This window comes from Triturus cristatus, chromosome 6 (genome assembly GCF_964204655.1).
Source record: "Triturus cristatus chromosome 6, aTriCri1.1, whole genome shotgun sequence".
Classification (NCBI taxonomy): Eukaryota; Metazoa; Chordata; class Amphibia; order Caudata; family Salamandridae; genus Triturus; species Triturus cristatus.
In genome coordinates this window covers 1,826,760,904-1,826,778,720 of record NC_140589.1, presented here as the reverse complement: position 1 = coordinate 1,826,778,720, position 17,817 = coordinate 1,826,760,904, and the positions used below count along the sequence as shown (strand labels likewise).

Genomic DNA, 17,817 nt, shown 5'->3' with positions numbered 1-17,817 from the left:
GTCCTGATGTTTCTGCCAAGTCCAGAGGCACAGAACCTCCTGGCACAGGGTCCAAAATCCTCCCACCCTGTCTGTTGCTTTACCACATGGCAGTGGTGTTTTCCGTGAACCCCTGGACGAGCCTTTTCTTAATGGAGTGGAGGAAGGCTTTAAATGCCAAGCGGATAGCCCTCAATTATAGCAGACTGATGGGGAGCGGAGTCTGTGCCGGGACAAGAGTCCTCCCATTCCCGGCGAAAGTCATCAAGAAGATTGTCAACAGGCAACTGAACTCCTTCCTCGAAGAGAACAATATCCTGGACCCGTCCCAATCCGGATTCTGCAGCAACCACAGCACCGAAACAGCCCTCATTGCCGCCACCAACATCAGGGCCCTGCTGGACAACAGAGAAACCGTGGCCCTCATCCTCCTGGACCTTTCAGCCGCCATCGACACCGTCTGCCTCCACACCCTACGCACATGCCTCCACAACGCAGGGATCCATGGCAAAGCCCTGGACTGGACCACCTCCTTCCTCACCGGCAGAACCCAAAGTGTCCGCCTCCCTCCATTCCAAGATCATCTGCGGAGTACCTGAAGGATCGTCCCTCAGTCTGACACTCTTCAACGTCTACATGGCACCGCTCGCCAACATCGTCCAACCGCACGACCTCAACATCATCTCATACGCCGACAACACCTAGCTGATCCTCTTGCTCACCAAGACCCCCACCACCGCCAAAACCAACCTCCACGAAGGAATGAAGGCCGTCGCCGAATGGATGAAGAACAGCCGCCTGAAACTGAACTCGGACAAGACGGAGGTCCTCATCATCGTATCCGCCCCCTCCGCCTGGGACGTTTCATGGTGGCCGGCTGCGCTGGGAGCTGCACTGATGCCCACTGACCACGCACGCAACCTGGAGGTCATCCTGGATTAATCGCTGTCAATGACCCAGCAAGTCAATGCCGTCTCAACCTCCAGCTTCAACACCCCCTGCATGCTCCGCAAGATCTACCGAAGGATCCCCACCGGAACCAGAAGGACGGTCACCCAGGTCCTCGTCAGCAGCAAACTGGACTACGGCAACGCCCTCTACGCAGGAACCTCGGCCAAACTCCAGAAACGACTACAACGCATACAGAACGCCTCTGCACGCCTCGTCCTCGACATCCCTCGCCACAGCCACATCACATCCCACCTGAGAGACCTGCACTGGCTCCCCGTCAACAAGAGGATCACCTTCAAACTCCTCAGCCACGCTCACAAAGCACTCCACAAGACCGGACTAGCGTACCTCAACGAACGACTCACCTTCTACACCCCGAACCGCCAGCTTCGCTCCACTGACCTCGCCCTCGCCACCGTCCCCCGCACAGATGAGCGACCGCCGGTGGCAGATCATTCTCCCACCTCGCCGCCAAGACATGGAACACCCTCCCCATCCGCCTGCGACAGACCCAGGACCTGCTGACCTTCAGGAGACTTCTCAAGACCTGGCTGTTCAAGCAGTAGCACCCCCCCCCCCCCCCCCCCCCCAGCGCCTTGAGGCCCTCACGGGTAAGTATTGCGCTCTACAAATGGAATGATTGATTGATTGATCTCCACCTCTCCCAGGTGACTGACCCACTCCAGAAGTGATGCATTGGTCACCACCGTCCGCTCTCGGTGGGAAAGGGAGATAAGTCTGCCACTGGACCAATTGCGGTTCATCAGCCACCACTGCAGATCTTGTACAGTCCCCTCTGACATCTGGACCAGGTCAGTGAGATTTCACTGATGCTGTGCCCACTGGGAATTCAGGTCCCGCTGCAGAGCCTTCATGTGCCATCCGGCAGGTTTCCCCAGCAAGAGGCTATGAGCTCCAGCAGGCTCAACATCACTCTCACTGCAATCCAGGATAGAGGCTGAAATGTCGTTATCATAGCCTGAATATCCCGGATTCGCAGCTCAGAAGGCTCGGTGCTGATCGCACTGTGTCCAGAATGGCTCAGAAGAAAGGGATCGTCTAAGAGGGGGTCAGATGTGACTTCGGCACATTGATAGACCAGGGTTGTGGAATTCCTATAGCCCGACGCCCAGGACATATTGTTTGGGGTCAAGGGCAACAAGTTTTCATGTGTGTTTTGTCCTTGGGACAAGTAGGCTCAACCCCCTGCAGCACAAACCCTTTGGCTGCCAGTTTGCAGTACCACATTATGGATCAGGGAAATGCACTGTCTGCAGTTAAGTTAATATTTTTCTCAATATGTTAATGCTGTTCAAACCTGTATTTATGGTTCATTAATTGAAAGATTTAATTATTAGGGTGATTGCTCTAAGTAAATTTATAAGCTCTGGCTGCATTACTGACAGTGGTTCCAGTATAAAAATATGTGTACACGTTTTCAAAGTTTAGCAACATGAGGCTATGTATAATGTTCTCAGAATGCTTTCTGATTTGATGCAAATATTTGCAGAAGCTTGAAAGCAAGATTGATTGTCCTTTGCTTTCAAAATAAAATGTTCATAAAAAAATGAAAGCAAGGAAAAAACATTTTGCTAAACTACTGTAAAATGTCAGGTACCATTTCTTTGCAGCATCATTTAGTAACATGTCTTAATGCATGCTAGTATTTCCTAAAAATATTCATAATAGAAAATCAGTGTAACCAATTTCAAGAAGATTATGGGAAACAAAAATCAAGCATTGGCAAAGCCAGTAGGTCTGAAATTGATGGCCAGCTTTTAAGTTTTGTCAATGTGTGACTTGTTTTGGCATGGTTTTTGTAAAACCTTATTGGTGTGGGAGCGGCCAGGCCCTCACCATTATAACAAACATTGGCAAAATCAAAAATTGTTTTTGGTCTCAAAAAGCACGCACTGTCACAGTAGTTACTGGCACTGATCAAAACTACTTTCTGTGCCGATATGGTCCTTGTGAAAGAGCAGAATGCTGTCACTCACAGTGAAGTCAGTCGATACAGAGAGAGTCAGAATTTTAATAAACACAAAAGGTCAATATCAACGCCATACCAAATCAGGGATTCAATTATTACAGATCATCTCAAAAGTGCACCCATGGTGTATGTCCTTACATTAAGTGCAGCTATACAGCTTTTGTGGATTACCAAGAATTTACAGAATTAGGACAAGAAATAGTACTCTTGGAAAATATTTGTGAACTGCATTTTAGCATGAGCAAATATGCATGTGTAAATTTGCTCATGGGAAAATCTGAGTGCTTGCAAGTTCACTTTCCCGCAAACCACTTTTTTCTAGAAGAAGGTTTATGTCTGCCATTGTCAGGAGTAAATTTCCAACACTTCTCAGTATGGAAAAGATTAGGGAAGAGTTGTTGGAAACCCTTAAAACATGCAAGTTAGTAGGTTTGCACGGACTCAAAAGGGCATTCTAACCTTGCAACTATTGCTTACCACCACCTTTAGCTCCAGTATGTAGATTTGCGGCAACATAAAGGGATTGCAGGTTTTCAAACACCAATATGGTATGAGCCCTGACATAATCAGAGAGGCCATATCAGAGGTCTTATATAATGAGATTGCTGCCATAATTTGTCGCCACGCTACATCGCACCAAAGAGACAAGTGGATTTAGTTACAGGACAAGTAGATTTATGAAGCAACCTGCCCCATGGACAAGTAGATATTTTATTAAATTCCACACCCCTGTAGACAACCCCAGTGAATGCAGAAGGCACGCTGTAGACTTCAGGTGAGTGACTACTGCCTGGTGCGAGCCTGCCTTCAGCAGCCAGTCATCGAGGGTGGGAGAAGATTCGAACCCCAAACTCCACAGATGGGCTGCAACCACCGCCATCAATTTTGTGAACAGTTGAGGGGCACTGGTAAGGTCGAAGAGGAGCACAGTGAACTGGAAATGCTTGTGGCCAACCATGAACCGCAGGTAACATCTGTGGTCCAGCAGGACCGAGATATGGAAATACGCGTGCTGCAGGTCCAGCACTACCCTCCAGTCTCCAGCGCACACAGAACCTGAGCCAATGTGAGCATTTTGAAATTCTCTTTCCTCAGAAAGTCGTTGAGAGGGCACAGCTCTAAGGACAGAGGACTCCATCATTCTTGGGCACAAGAAAGTAGCAGGCAAAACAACTACACCTTAATTCTGGTGCGGGCACCCTCTCAATGGCTGAACAAGGAGAGATGATCCTCCGTTAGCAGTTCTTGGGATGGTGGCAGAGGGGTTTCCACAAGTGGAGGAGAGACCCTTGTACACAATCTGAAGAATCCACTTGTGGGAGGTGATTGCAGACCATTGGGGCAGGTAGTGCCTGATCCTTCCGACAACAGGGCGGTTGTGTTGGATGTTGGGGAGGCTTCGGTAACCAGAGGAGTGGGTGACTGGACAGCACGCTGGATCTGGCTCCTGCGTCCTCTGGAATCTGCAACCACACCCACGGCAAAGACGGATTAGCCTACTGGACTGGCAGGTATGGCTGGTACTGCGGATGCACATATGTGTCCCAACCACATCCACAGTAGGAGTGAAAGGAACACTGTTGGGACCTTGCAGACAGGGAAAGCCTGAGGGGCCGGGCAGTGACCCAGCTCTCTCACAAGCGCTTGAGCCTGAGCACTGTTTCAGCCTTGTCACCAAACAAGCAAGAGCCAAAGGCACGTCGATCAGGGATGATTGGATATCCCCTGAGAACTCAGTGGATGGCAACGAGGCGTGGCAGTGCAGCGCCACCGTAGAAGCCATGGAGTCCATGATATCCAGCTCACACCTAACGGCAAACTTAGCTGCATCTTAACCATCTGCCAGGGCTTGGTTGAGGATGGCTCAGCCCTTCTTGGGATGCAAGGGAAGCAGATGCACAATCAAACCCCACAGTGCTTGGGAATATTGGTCCAAGAGGCAAGCAGTATTTACTGAACACAAGGCTAGGCTGGGGAAAGTGAAAATACACTTTCCATGGGTGTCTAGCTTCTTGGACCTCTCATCCGGTGGATTGGGAGGGAACACATTTGGGTTGACCTTGGACATTGAGGCCTGCACAACAGGCTCTCTAGTGAGCGGAATTGGGAAAGGAAGACATGGTCTCCTGGGGCAGGTCAATGATGTCAGGCAATCATACGATGCACAGGGTCCCCTGTGAAAGGTTTGGCCCAGGCCCTTAGGAGAACGTCTGTGAGGGCTTCTTTAAAGGGGAACAGCGTTTCAGCTGAACGGGATCTTGGGTGAAGCATCTCCATCAAGATGTTGGTCTTGACCTTGACAGCAGGCAGCTGAAGGTCAAGGACCTCTGCCGGCTAAGCATCACGTGGCGAAAGAGGTGCCTTGCTCCAACAAAGGGCCTGCAGGGGAAAGCATTCCATCGTCCGGTGAAGTGTCCAGGCCACTGGCATCACCCAGCTCCTCATACCAGTTTTCTGCTGGTTTAGGGTCCTCCTCTAGGGGACCAAACCCTTCCTGTTAATCTCACCCCTACATCCTCAGGAGGGAAGGGTTCATCCAGGGGTGGTAAGTCCAAAGGTAAGTAGGGCCTGGATGGCACCTGCATCGACAATGAATAATACCGGTTTGGAGTCTGGAATGACTATAGACACATCGGCGAGTAGTACCAGTGGCGTCGGGAACTGCATCAGAATGGAAGGAGCCAGGGTAAAAGGCAGCACCCATGACTGGGTTGGTCTGGATCCGGTAGCAGATTCCGAGAGCCTGGCTGGCGTCAAAGGCGAACCCACTAGCAGTAATCTAGCAGGGGCACCTCTCAGCTACTTGGGGCCCTAAGGTGACTCAGTGGCCCATAGATGGCATCATAAAATTCTTTAGGATGGGTGGGTGTCGCTCCGGATCCATGGAACTCAGGGTAGCAAGGAGCAGACCTGGACACTAGCTTCATAGGTGGTGTGCAGGAGTGGGCCCTAGAAACAGTGTTTGATCCGGGAAGCAGACGATTTCTTCTTGTTCGTCTTGGACTTTTCTAACTTAGTGGAAGAGGTCTTAGACCTTGAAGATGATCATCCGTGGGAACAGCCTTGCAATCTCCCATGGGACCAGGTTAGGCACAGAGCATTCTTTTGCAGGTACCCCAGGAGCTTCAACGCCCGCGTGTGAATCACCTTTGGATCCACTGACCTGCACTCGGAGCAGGCCGTGGTGGCGTGGTTTGACCCCAGGCACCAGAGGCAAACCAAGTGTGGGTCAAAGACAGACATCTGTCGGTGACATTCGCCACATGGTTTAAAATCTGTGGGTTTATTGGGAGACATGTCCCTAGCACACTGGAAGGAAACCTCAAAAACAGAAGAGAAAAAGAAGAGAAAACAAGCATTTACAATGCAATGGTCTCGGCAATATTATAGGTAGAGCTATTGGAATTGCTCATTTTTTTTAATCATTATTGTATCCCTAAATAAATGGCGTTGTCATTTCTATTGGCATTAGCTTGTTTTTTGCATATGTGATACCTATTGCATTAGCAGAGAGAGAGTGAGGTAGTGAGATAGAGACTGAGGTATTGAAATAGAGAGTGAGGTAGATAGAGAGTGAGGTAGTGAGATAGAGAGAGTGAGGTAGTGAAAGAGTGAGGTAGTGGGATATTGTGAGGTAGTGATATATAAGCATAGAGTGATGTTGTGATGTAGTGATAGAGAGAGAGGTAGTGAAAGAGAGAGTGAAAGTGAGTTAGTGAGATAGAAAGAGTGAGGTAGTGAGATAGAGAGTGATTGAGGTAGTGAGTGAGAGAGAGTGAAGTTGTGAGCTAGAGAGTGAGGTAGTGATGTTTTGAGAGAGAGAAGTTGTGAGATAGTGAGGTAGTGAGATAGAGTGGAGAAGTGAGGTAGAGAGACTGGTAGACAATAATAAACTCAAGGGCTATTTTTAGAGCACGAGTAACAATAGCTCCCAGCCCCGTGCCACCGACAAACCGCTGGGAAAGCATCCTGGAGAGCGTTTATTCTAAACCAAAACGAACACGATGTACACCCAACACCCGCCCCCGGGGGTGGGAGGCGGGAGAAAATCCCTCTGCACAGCTGGGAGGGAGCGCACACGGGATGCGCTTCCTGGGGCAGCCGATTCTGGGAAGCATGGTTCACAGAAGTCAGCTAGGCAAACGAAGGAGAAAGAAGGTTTTCGGGCATGTCCGCTCCCCGGGGCTCTGGGGGTGACTGCAGGGGAGCGCCGCGGCACGGCCACCCGGCTGCTCTCCGCGCTGGCACACCTCTGGGGCTATTAGGAGCCGCCGCGGGGCCCCGGCACACTTTATCTCAATTAGCCAGGGCTCCCCGGGGGCACGGCGACTTCTCTCTTCCCCAGGGGGGCAAACAGGAAGCTGGCAGGCGACATTTCAAAGGCAGCCAGCGACTCATCTGGTACACTGTGTTCCAGCGTCCTCATTTTCCTCCTACAAAGAGCTGGGTATGCCTTCTTGAAGACCGTATGCGTGTAGCAGCACAGCTTTCTGTGTGCTAACGCTAGGAGAACAGGCCTAGATGCTGGACTATTACCTCACACATCATGCGGTTACAATGTTGTGCAAAAATAAAGAACATAAATGCGGCTGTAGCTCGCATCGCAGCACTCCGTGCGTGCGAGCTGTGAAATGCCCTGCAAGTAAGTGTAACTGGCCAATGTTGTCTCCGCTCGCACCGCAGCACTCTGTGTGAATGAAAGGTTACAATAGTTTGAATCCGAAGCGCATTCTGGACCACAACAGTCTCGGTGATCGAACGCGAAGCTCGCGAGAAAGCCGCCCCTCCTGCCCCGCTGTTGTAACACTTCCTGTTTCGTCCGAAAGCCGATACAGGGGGGTGGCAAGCAGTTGCAGAGGCTTTTCTGGAAGGCGCAAGCCACCTTCGATGCAGCTGGGCTCAGGGCTCCATCGATGGCTGAGGCTGGAGTTGGGAGAGCGGGATAATTTCCGGCATCTCTCCCGCTAGGAAATACTGACTGGAAACGTAGGGTAGGAGCTTCAGGCAACTCTCGAACGGTGTCTTGGCTGATTGACAAGCACCGGTTCATTGGAATCCCGGTTGCTGGAACATGCCTGGCTTATCAAACAAATCAAACATGGAGCGAGGGGCGGTGGTGGTGGGGTGGGCAACACCGTGAAAAGTGGCGCGTGCATATTAAACATATGGTGGATGGAAGCTTCGAAACTCGTCCTAGGGCCCTGCTGATAACATCAGTTACAGAAGGTTCACAAAAACCTCGGAGCGTCTCCAAGACAATGGCTTCATTCCTCTGTCACAAGCAAAGTGCGTGATCCTTACGAAGTTCGTAATTCGAGCCGTTAGGTTCTATCGGATGGCTCGCACAATAGGGAAAACGCACAACGGAGGAAAAACAAGCACAGCGTGAAAACCCGGTGTGCAGAGCAGCGAGGAGGACGCAGGCGGGCAGCGCACGAGAGCAACAGCAAGAAGATCCTCACAGCCAGAGGATAGATAAAAAATGGCGGATGGGAGCTTCCAAACTTTTTCGGATTGGGGGCGTGTTCCTGCTGTTATAAAAGGGCGTGGCTAAAAAGTGGAAAGAACAGCAAGGAACACGCCCCCGAATCTGAAAAAGACGGAGCCTATTTGGAGGGACGGCTCTCTCCTCCAATGGCTGGCCTCCGTTTAGGAAGCCAGCCAATGGAGGAGAAGCAAAAAGAGAGGCGGGCTAAATAGCCACTCTAGGAAACATTAAATCTTCCGACTTCCGGTTCTGCCTTCGGCAGACCGGTAGTCCTCGACCTAAAAATGACTGTGTTAGCTCTCCAGATCCGTGCTGTTGACGCAGATAGAAAGGAACTGATGTCACCGTGCTGGGGTAGTGCTTATATGAGCACTGCAGCGTTACTTACAATGCAGGCAATGCAGATGCGGAGACAATGGATGCCACCTACCGGTGCGGAAACGTACTGCTCAAGATTTTCCAGAGCCAGTCTGGCAACTGGGGAATATTCTAAGATGAGGAATCTGCAGTTAGAAGTCTTTGTCGTAACAGTGATTACATTTCATCATTGGAGATGGCAGCAAGCTAGTCTCTTGGTTTGATAAGTCGCTGACACATATAGCTTAGAGCGGACATGCAATCCACTTGGGACAAGTGGGAAGTCGGTATGAATAGTGTTCTTAAAAACAGTGGGAGTGGGCCACAATATACACTCAAAATCTCTTACATTGACCTGCTTAAATATACACATTTAAATTATCTTCATGCCCCATATCTAACACTAAAGCAACTTAACTTATGCTTAGAGCTATTACACAAAAATGTCCATGTTGCAAACTAATTGATACAGATTTCATACACAAGGTATGGGACTGTCAAATAATCGGTCAGTTCTGGAGGAGGGTTGTCAAGGCACTAAGCAAGGCAATTGGGAGTGCGATCCTCTGTATCCTGAGGTATGCTTGTTAGGACTTTCACTCGGACCTTTAGCGAAGAGGGCAAACAATAGGTTCATAAATCTGGCCCTCATATTGGCTAAAGGTGCATAGCCATGCATTGGAAGGCGGACCATGCACTGCCGCTGGGCCGTTGGAAGAAAGAGGTTTCAAATGGCCCCACAGTGAACACTTACCTCTCGAGCAAGAGGAAACTAGGGGCTGTAGAAAATATCCGATCGCAAACGTTTTTTTTGTGGGGTGGGGCGAGGAGTAAAAACAGCCTCCGAGCATCCAGACTGGACACCACAACTAGCCTCATCCAAATAATCAAAGGTTGCATTTGGATTTTCCAGAGAAGGAAGCCTGTGAACGATCCTATTGATCACAGAATGAGGGCATGGTAGAACATGCATCGAATTGTAAGTGACCTAATACTAGTGACTATTATATTCAGAGTTACTGTATTATTAGTTAGTTTTGAAAAACTTACAACTGCTATGTACCTTTGAATCTATTTTTTTATAACATTCAGATAAAAAAACATCATTGTGGAGGTATAGATGAAAGGTGTTACCATATCGGTATTACATAAATATATGTATGCATTTAGGCTATGTAACATGTAAGAGGTGATAACCGGAAAAAGTAATCAACCAATTAAAAAAAAAAACTGATTTTATCTCTCCTTTCAGGACCTGAATTATTACAGTTCAAAACATTCCACCCTGCACACACAACTATACTCCACTGCGGTCTTACCTATGTAAGAAAGATTCTCACCTTCATACTACCAGGTACCTAAGCTCTGTCACCCACAACTTGCTTGCCATTTGTTAGAAATTGGGTCTGTAGTTGGCAGAGGTTTGCACCCTGTCCAAGTATGGGCCACACTCCTAGTCAGGGTAAGCCAGATACACAACCTAAATTAACCTGTGTACACTCTATGGTTGCTTGGCAAAGAGCAGTCCGGCTTAACCTAAGAGGCAATGTGTAAAGTATTTGTGCAACACCTAAAACAGTAATACAGTGCAAACACCACAAAAACAATCCACACCAGTTTATAAAAATAGAGAATATTTTATATGAGACAAACAAGACCATAACAACAAAAATCCAAAAATGATTTTTTAAAGATTAAACTAAAAACAGTGTTTAGAAGTCAATAGCGCTAAAAGGTTACTTGACGTCACAATAGACAGGGGGCAATCCAAAATTTTGACCGACTGCGATGGAGGGCAGGCCAGCTACATGACTCAGACAGGTCCCGCTGTCAAAGAACCTTGAATGAAGCAAGTGTCGAGGTCGAGGATTCCAGCGTCATTGAGCACTGTTGAGATGCAGGTGCTGCATCGTCGTTGAGCATCGCAAACTGGCGCCGGCTATCCGCATCCATGGTAGAAACACTATCGTCGAGGAGCCGCTGCATCAGCGATGGGTTGTCTCCAATTGGTGCAAAGTCGCAGGTGCATCTATGTAGAAAAAGCTGCGAAAACTCACTTCTGAGGCCCAGGACTGGATTGGCACCTCAGGCAAAGGAGGACTCATAGCTGACAGAGTCCAGCAGCTTAAGCAGGGTGGAAGGAAGTCTTTGATGGCCTTGAGACTTGAACAGGAGGCAATTCAGGAAGCCCTTGGAGAACCTGGGTGCAAGGCTGTAGAGAGCAGATCCAGTCCTTCTCACTCCCATGCAAGAAGTAACATGCCAGCACAGCAGGTAGCAAAGTGGCAGTCCCTCCAACAGCACAGCAAACAGCAGGACAACACAGAAAAGCAGTTAGCAGAGTGACAATCCCCCGTACAGCACAGCAGCTCTTCTTCCTGGCAGAATGTCCGTGTTTTCAGTAAAGTTCTGATTTGGTGGTGTGAGGGGTCCAGAACTTATACCCAGTTGTACCTTTGAAGTGGAGGAGACTTCAAAGAGGCCTTTCCTGCCCTGGCTCTAGACTCACTACAGGGGGGTATGCAGCTCTTTATGCGGAGAAAGCACAGCCCTGTTTAAGTACAAGTGTCAGCTCCTCCTTCCCACTCTAGCTCAGGAAGGCCCATGGGCCTGGTGACGGGCCATCAGGATGGGAATGTCACACCCCAGCTCCCTTTGTGTGTGACTGTATAGAGGGAATGCACAAAATTCAGCTGCCACCCAACCTAGATTTGTATTTAGAGACAGTCAGAGGCACAGAATGTTTAAAGAAAATGCCAACTTTCTAATGGTGGCATTTTCAGACTTATGATGTAAAATCTAACTTCACCATTCAAATTGTGATTCCAGAGTCAACCTCCCAAGTTCCATCTTTTCCCAATTGGAAATTACACTTAGATGCTTTAAGACAATCCCAATGTTAACCTATGGAGAGATAGGCCTTGCAGTGGTGAAAAACGAATGTAATCGATTTTCACTACCTGGACATGTAAAACTCAAAAGTACATGTCCAACCTTTTAAATACACCGCACCCTGCCCATAGGGCTGCCTAGGACATACCTTAGGGGCCATATATGTAATAAAAGGGAAGGTTTGGGCCGCGCCAAGTAGGTTAACTTGCCAGGTCGAAATGGCAGTTTAAAACTGCACACACTGGCTCTGCAGTGGCAGGCCTCAGACATGATTAAAAGAGCTATTGAAGTGGGTGGCACAATCAGTGCGGCAGGCCCACTAGCAGTATTTCATTTACAGGCCCTGGGCACACATAGTGCACTTTATTAGGGACTTATAAGTAAATCAAATTAGGCAATTGTGCTTAAACCAATTTTAACATGTTTATAGTACAGAGCATTTATGCACTTTAACACTGGTTAGCAGTGGTAAAGTGCCCGGAATCCTAAAGCCAACAAAAACGAATTCAGCATAAAAGGGAACGGAGAAGGCAAAAAGGGCCAGGTCCAGCATTATTCATCCAGGCAAGTAATTAAAGATCTAGTAGGAGAATCTCTGGAATCAACTCCACCTCAGGGAATTTTACTATTCCACTACAGCAGAAACATATTTGTTTTACAGATCTCACCAGCAAATAAGAACAGCAGTTGGTGATTGTCTTCAACCAGCCCTGGCCTATATACTCTTCATTTTTCACAGTTCTGCTCATAAGTGCTCTTAAACAGCATGGGAACTACCCACACACCCAAAATAAAATGTTTTCTAAATCCATGCAAGGGAATCACTTAACAAATGTAAGTTTTTCAGTGGTTGCATTTTCAATGAAAACACTCTGAAAGTACTTTTTATAGGTGATTCAGATAGGAGGTATAGCATTGTGGAAGTAAAGGTCTATGGTCGAAGTGTTCCAGGTCATAGAGACTCATATCTTTAAAACGTTTTCATCTTCCTCCTAGAAGGTGTAACACTTATGTGAACTCAATGGTAGGTAAAGCAGACTCTGAAGATGCCACTGATGTGGGTAACATTGTGCACTGCAGGCAGTGAGTCATTCAAGAAACACATTTGGTAATATGGATTCACTCACACCCATGGCGTTCTGTTCAAGCCTAACAAATGGATGATGGATGTTCGCTTCATGTAAATCTATTTTGACAGCAAAATGGAGACCGTCCTCAGTCTTGGTATCATAAGAACATGTTTGTGTTGTAGGTGGGCCTAAAAATGAAAACCTCCAAGGCTACTAAACGTAGAGATATCACAAATGAATATGATACTAGAGGCCTTTGCTGGCACCAAACAGTAATGGCATACGCGAAGCACTTTAGAAACATTTGAGGCATCTGGTAACATATCAACCTCAAAGCAGAGCTCAAACATCTACCAAATGAGGGCCCTAAGGAACTCATCAGTGGGCTGCAGACCATGTCAAGCTTGGATGCCTTGCTGACTATATAGGCCTTGTGTTTCCCAAAATATTTCTAAAAGTTGCTTTGGTGAAGCATATTTAATGAAAAGGACAATGTCAGGACTGAGTATAAATTATCTTAATTCTTCCACTTTCTGCTCTGAAGTGCTCTTAACAAGCATGTTTAGGTTGCACACACTGCCTGGCTTACAGCTGCTCATAACCAGTGCCCCTGCTAATGTTTCTTTGCATTATATTTGGTCTCTACATTAAGTACAGACCACCAAAGTATGACATTCAATTTTTTCTGGCTTTTGCATATTGTAATAAACTCATTGTTGGTGGATGGATGTTGATGTTTTTTAATGGCATCTACTTAACATACCTTCCCCAAACCAGGGTTTCTAAAATCTAGTTATCTGTTGATGCTGCTCTTAAACAGGACTTTGAAATGTTAGCAGGACTTGTGAGTGCTAAGTGAGCTTTGTTGTATAGCAGTGAGTTTGACAGCATAGCAAGTATGGTAGACTACACATCTGTTCCTAAAAAAAAAACCACAGTGCTTATCTAAACATTGTTTGTGATATGCGTTGTAAGTGAATCGCTAGGTAAACGGGTATGTGTGTCAGGATACCAAGTATGATTGTGGGGGTGCGGATGGGCAGGCGGTGCTGTGGACCTGTGGAGATGGACACTTTGGATGCTTTAGTCCTGTGGTGAAATGATGCAAGTCTCTTCATAGATATCGAAACAGGTCCCCTAAAGGTGTCTCTCTCTCTCTGGATATAGGTGATCTGTGAGTGTAAAGGTCCGTAGCACTCCAGTCTACAACCTGGTTCCCCCAACCAGTTCCTCAACTACCTTACCATGCTCACCAACTTCAGCCACAACTACTCCCCGAAGCAGTCTAAGAGCGAAAGTGTCACAGCAGGGCATTGCATATGCACCAGGACACACAGATTTTGTATGTGTGTTGAAATATTTGTGTCACTGGCACACAAAACACAGGTAGAGAGTCCCAGTGCAAATATAGCAGCATCGGTGTGACCCAATCTCAGGCACAGCTCCTTCCTTAAGCAGACTAAGAGCACAACGGTGACAGCAGGGCATTAGCATATGCACCACTGGGACAGACTGGGTTTGTGTGTGATAAAAGAGGTCTGTTACTGAAACAACAAAAGACAGCTGTAGTCACAGTGCAAATACTGCTGCACTGCTGTGACCCAGGGATTCTATCTACATCCGGTCTGTAAGCACATACACAAAGGAACCCTCCCAATCCAAAGAGGTACAAACAGTTGTTTTACAGTGGCGCAGCAGTGTGAGTGAGATGGGTAGAAGAGAGTCTGATTCAAACACAAACACTAGCAGCTGTGTGCAGCTTTTTATTCAGTTGGTGTATGTGGCCCAGTGTCCCATGATGGTAATCTGTGCATTAAATAACACAATTGGTTTATCCTCTTCCAATACAGAAAAAGTGAGAAGATGATCTGTGTCACCTCAAAATGAACAATATTATTAAGTAGATATGAATTGTTTTGGTTCATGCGTGACGTGTATTGAGGGTGTATATGCTGTGGACAAATGTGGGTGTGTGTAGGTCGAAGAGTGCAAATCCTATAGTGATGTCATTTATTATGTAATTTTAGATCTCAATGATGTAAATCATGAGGAATGTAATATGTGAGGTCATAACCAGTGCATGACCGGGGCGCAGGTTTTAGGTAGTTCACTAAACCAGGGCTGGTCAATTTCAGTGGTTTTTCATTTTCATTTTCACTTTAACCCTTGATCTATTCCGGTAAATTTCTCTTTTTTTAACATAAGCTAAGATCTCATTACCACATCTAACTATAACGTCACTTTAACCTTCGATTATTTCAGTGAATTTCTGTGTTTTCTTATCATATTCTAAGTTGAAACAAAAAGGTGATGGATGGAATGCTCAAATTTATCTCAGACACTGGCAATTGCTCGGAGTCACATTCAATTCTGTCATTTTTTGACCACCATGCCACTCTCGACAAAGGCCCGCCTTATCCAAATCAGTAACGGCCCTGCTCCTCATGGGAACAGTCCATCCCAAACTGCCAGGCAAGGCCCCCTCCAAAAGGGAACACAAGCCACCCCAGACTGGTTTTGCCCTACTTGGGGCTCGTCAGTGGGGTGCAGCTTGAGTCCAAGGGTGGGCCAGGGTCGGCACAGATTTGCATGTTTGTGCATGTCTGGCCTACATGCCACAGCACATATTATGACCAATTTTATACTTTTATCTGCTAAAAAGAGACCTGGAACACGACCTATGTACCACATACACCAACAAAGTCTCCCACACAGCTGGCTGGATGCCATGGTCTGGTTTCTAATCTCCTATGAAGTGGTTTCCATATACAGAGGTGTGGCACATAAACAATCTCAGTGGCAACAGGGAAAAGCTTATCCAAAACATACACGCATTCCCTTTTGACTGTGAAACACACTGAGGTATGTATTTAATGTTGGCGCCCTTCACTCAAGTATGTCTGCTTTCCCTTGCAGTTGCAGCTACCTAGAATAGTCTCCCGCCTTCGGTGGGGCTGCACAAGTTAGGCGAAGCAGGGCTTGTGAGCAGGTGCGAGTGTCTTTCCTCCTGCATCTCCTATGGGCCACCAAAATGTCAAGAAGAAAGAGTCCCAGGCTGGGAAACCCGTACCCGTCACCAAGGGAAGGGTCATGTGTGGGGCCTGAACATCAACCTGGATAAAGGAGAGAGATGTTCTCACTATTCCCCCTCCTCACAATCTCTGGACCGCGACTTAAAACATGGTGACTCTCAGTACCTCAGCTACTTACTGACACTTGGAAGTTGTGTGGCGTGTGCTTCCACCCAAATCTTTTACATTCACTGTAAATTTGAGCCAAATAATTGTATGAGAGCAAGACTGGCCTGAAGAATTCTGCTTAGCAATGTCCAAACAGTTGCTTCCTGATACGCTATCTAGTCTTTGGGTCGCTGGGGTTCAATTCTCAATCTTCCTGAAGGGTATCTTCCTTCCCCAGCATCAATGCTGGCACTGCTCCTACAGCTCACCCATGAAAACTCTACAGACCAATCACAAGCATCCTCACCTCTTACTCCACAGCACTCCCCTGTAAGCAGACAGGCAATCACTCACCTGTAGGATCTGTCACACAGAGTCACCACAGACATACCTGGCCTATCCTTCCAGAAACACTGGACCAAATATACCTTCCATTCTCCTGGGCCCACAGGCTGTGGCATCCCCAGAAAGTGCCTAGTCACCATGCACACTCATATTTCAGGGGAGAGGTCTCTACAGCCCTGTGCCAGGGCCTCAAGTAGAGTCAAGTCAAGAATCCCACATAAATCTGAGTGTCTAACCTGGTGGCTTCCAGATTCAGTAAGGGCAGCTACGGCAGTGCAGCTGCAGGATTCAGGAATCCCTTACACTTATATCACTGTCAACTTCTGAGAACAAGATTGCACTGCACTTGCAAACTTCCTTAATACCTAAGCGTACCACTCAACAACTGTTTCCAAATAAGGTTCTGCTTACTTTGCAGCATACAGTTCCTGTTTTTACTGTTCTCTGAGGTTTTCATAATTTTGTGGTTGGCAAACACACGAGCACTTTCCGCTGTGTCAGGGACCATTAAAGTACACCCAAACATACGCATTTAAAATGTCAAGGGTACAATAAAGTTCTGCAAAGTTGGTTTCTGCCGAAAAAAGGTATACTTTTCTTTCTAACTAATGGCACGTAAGAAAAGCTTTACTTACCATTTTCCACATGAGCAAGTCTGTGCATGAGAGGTAGCCAGACAAGGCACTGGGGAGGTGGATCAGCCATCAGCGTGTCTAAAAACATATTCAGCATAATCTTTTTCTGTACAACAAATGAACAAAAGCACCCGTTAGATTCAACTTCTACAATTTCCCTGAACAAACAAGTTCCAGAATATACCTGATATTTATTTGAATGCTTACAAGGGGATACCTTTCACAACAGAAATAACACAATACACATATTAACATAAAATACATTTAAATATTTAACCCCAACAATCCCATTTACTCATTACACACATAAATGTTCAAAAAGTGACACGAAAGATAAGTCTCTCACTAACATATGATTCAGCGACATAATGATGTAACATATTTTGGCATAGGAATTGTTTTAACAACACAAAAGGGCTAATTCTTGGCTCCTTTAACCACCTTTCCCGTTTCTCTATTGCAAAGTAATCTCATCCGTTCTTCTAATGTATGTTCATATTATGCATGAAAGATTAATACATTAAAAACACAACAAGCCAAATAAATATTAAAAACCTGATCACAAGGTCAACTGCCCATATTATGTCTGTCATGTTGCAACAACCATATATTGTTTATGGCAATTCTCAGACTCTCTTGACGAAATAACCACAACATTCACATGCAAGGCCCCCGGAAACGAAGGCTTCCCTGTGGAGTTTAATAAAGCCTACTGTCACCTACCAGCCCACAGTTCCTGCGAATGTATAATATGGCACTGGAGGACAGCATACTCCAGCCCTCACTCAGAGAGACTACCCTTGTGACGCTCTTGAAACCTGGCAAACCCTCCTCACAAATACCGGCCATTTTCCCTCAATAATGTAGGTGCCAAAATACCCGCCAATGTGCTTGCTAATCACCTACTACTTCTATTACTGGATTTGGTTCT

The 17,817-nt window shown here is 46.9% G+C and overlaps 1 protein-coding gene across 4 annotated transcripts in view; it reads right to left on the bottom strand.

The window, feature by feature from the left end:
* Nucleotides 1-17,817, bottom strand: part of DTNB (dystrobrevin beta) — a 716,394-nt gene that overhangs the window by 501,398 nt on the left and 197,179 nt on the right. For all 4 annotated transcript variants that reach the window (XM_085613210.1, XM_085613208.1, XM_085613207.1 and 1 more), the window contains exon 8: nucleotides 16,887-16,992. In XM_085613210.1, the coding sequence (XP_085469336.1) occupies nucleotides 16,887-16,992 (106 nt within the window). The remainder of the gene's footprint in view (nucleotides 1-16,886; nucleotides 16,993-17,817) is intronic.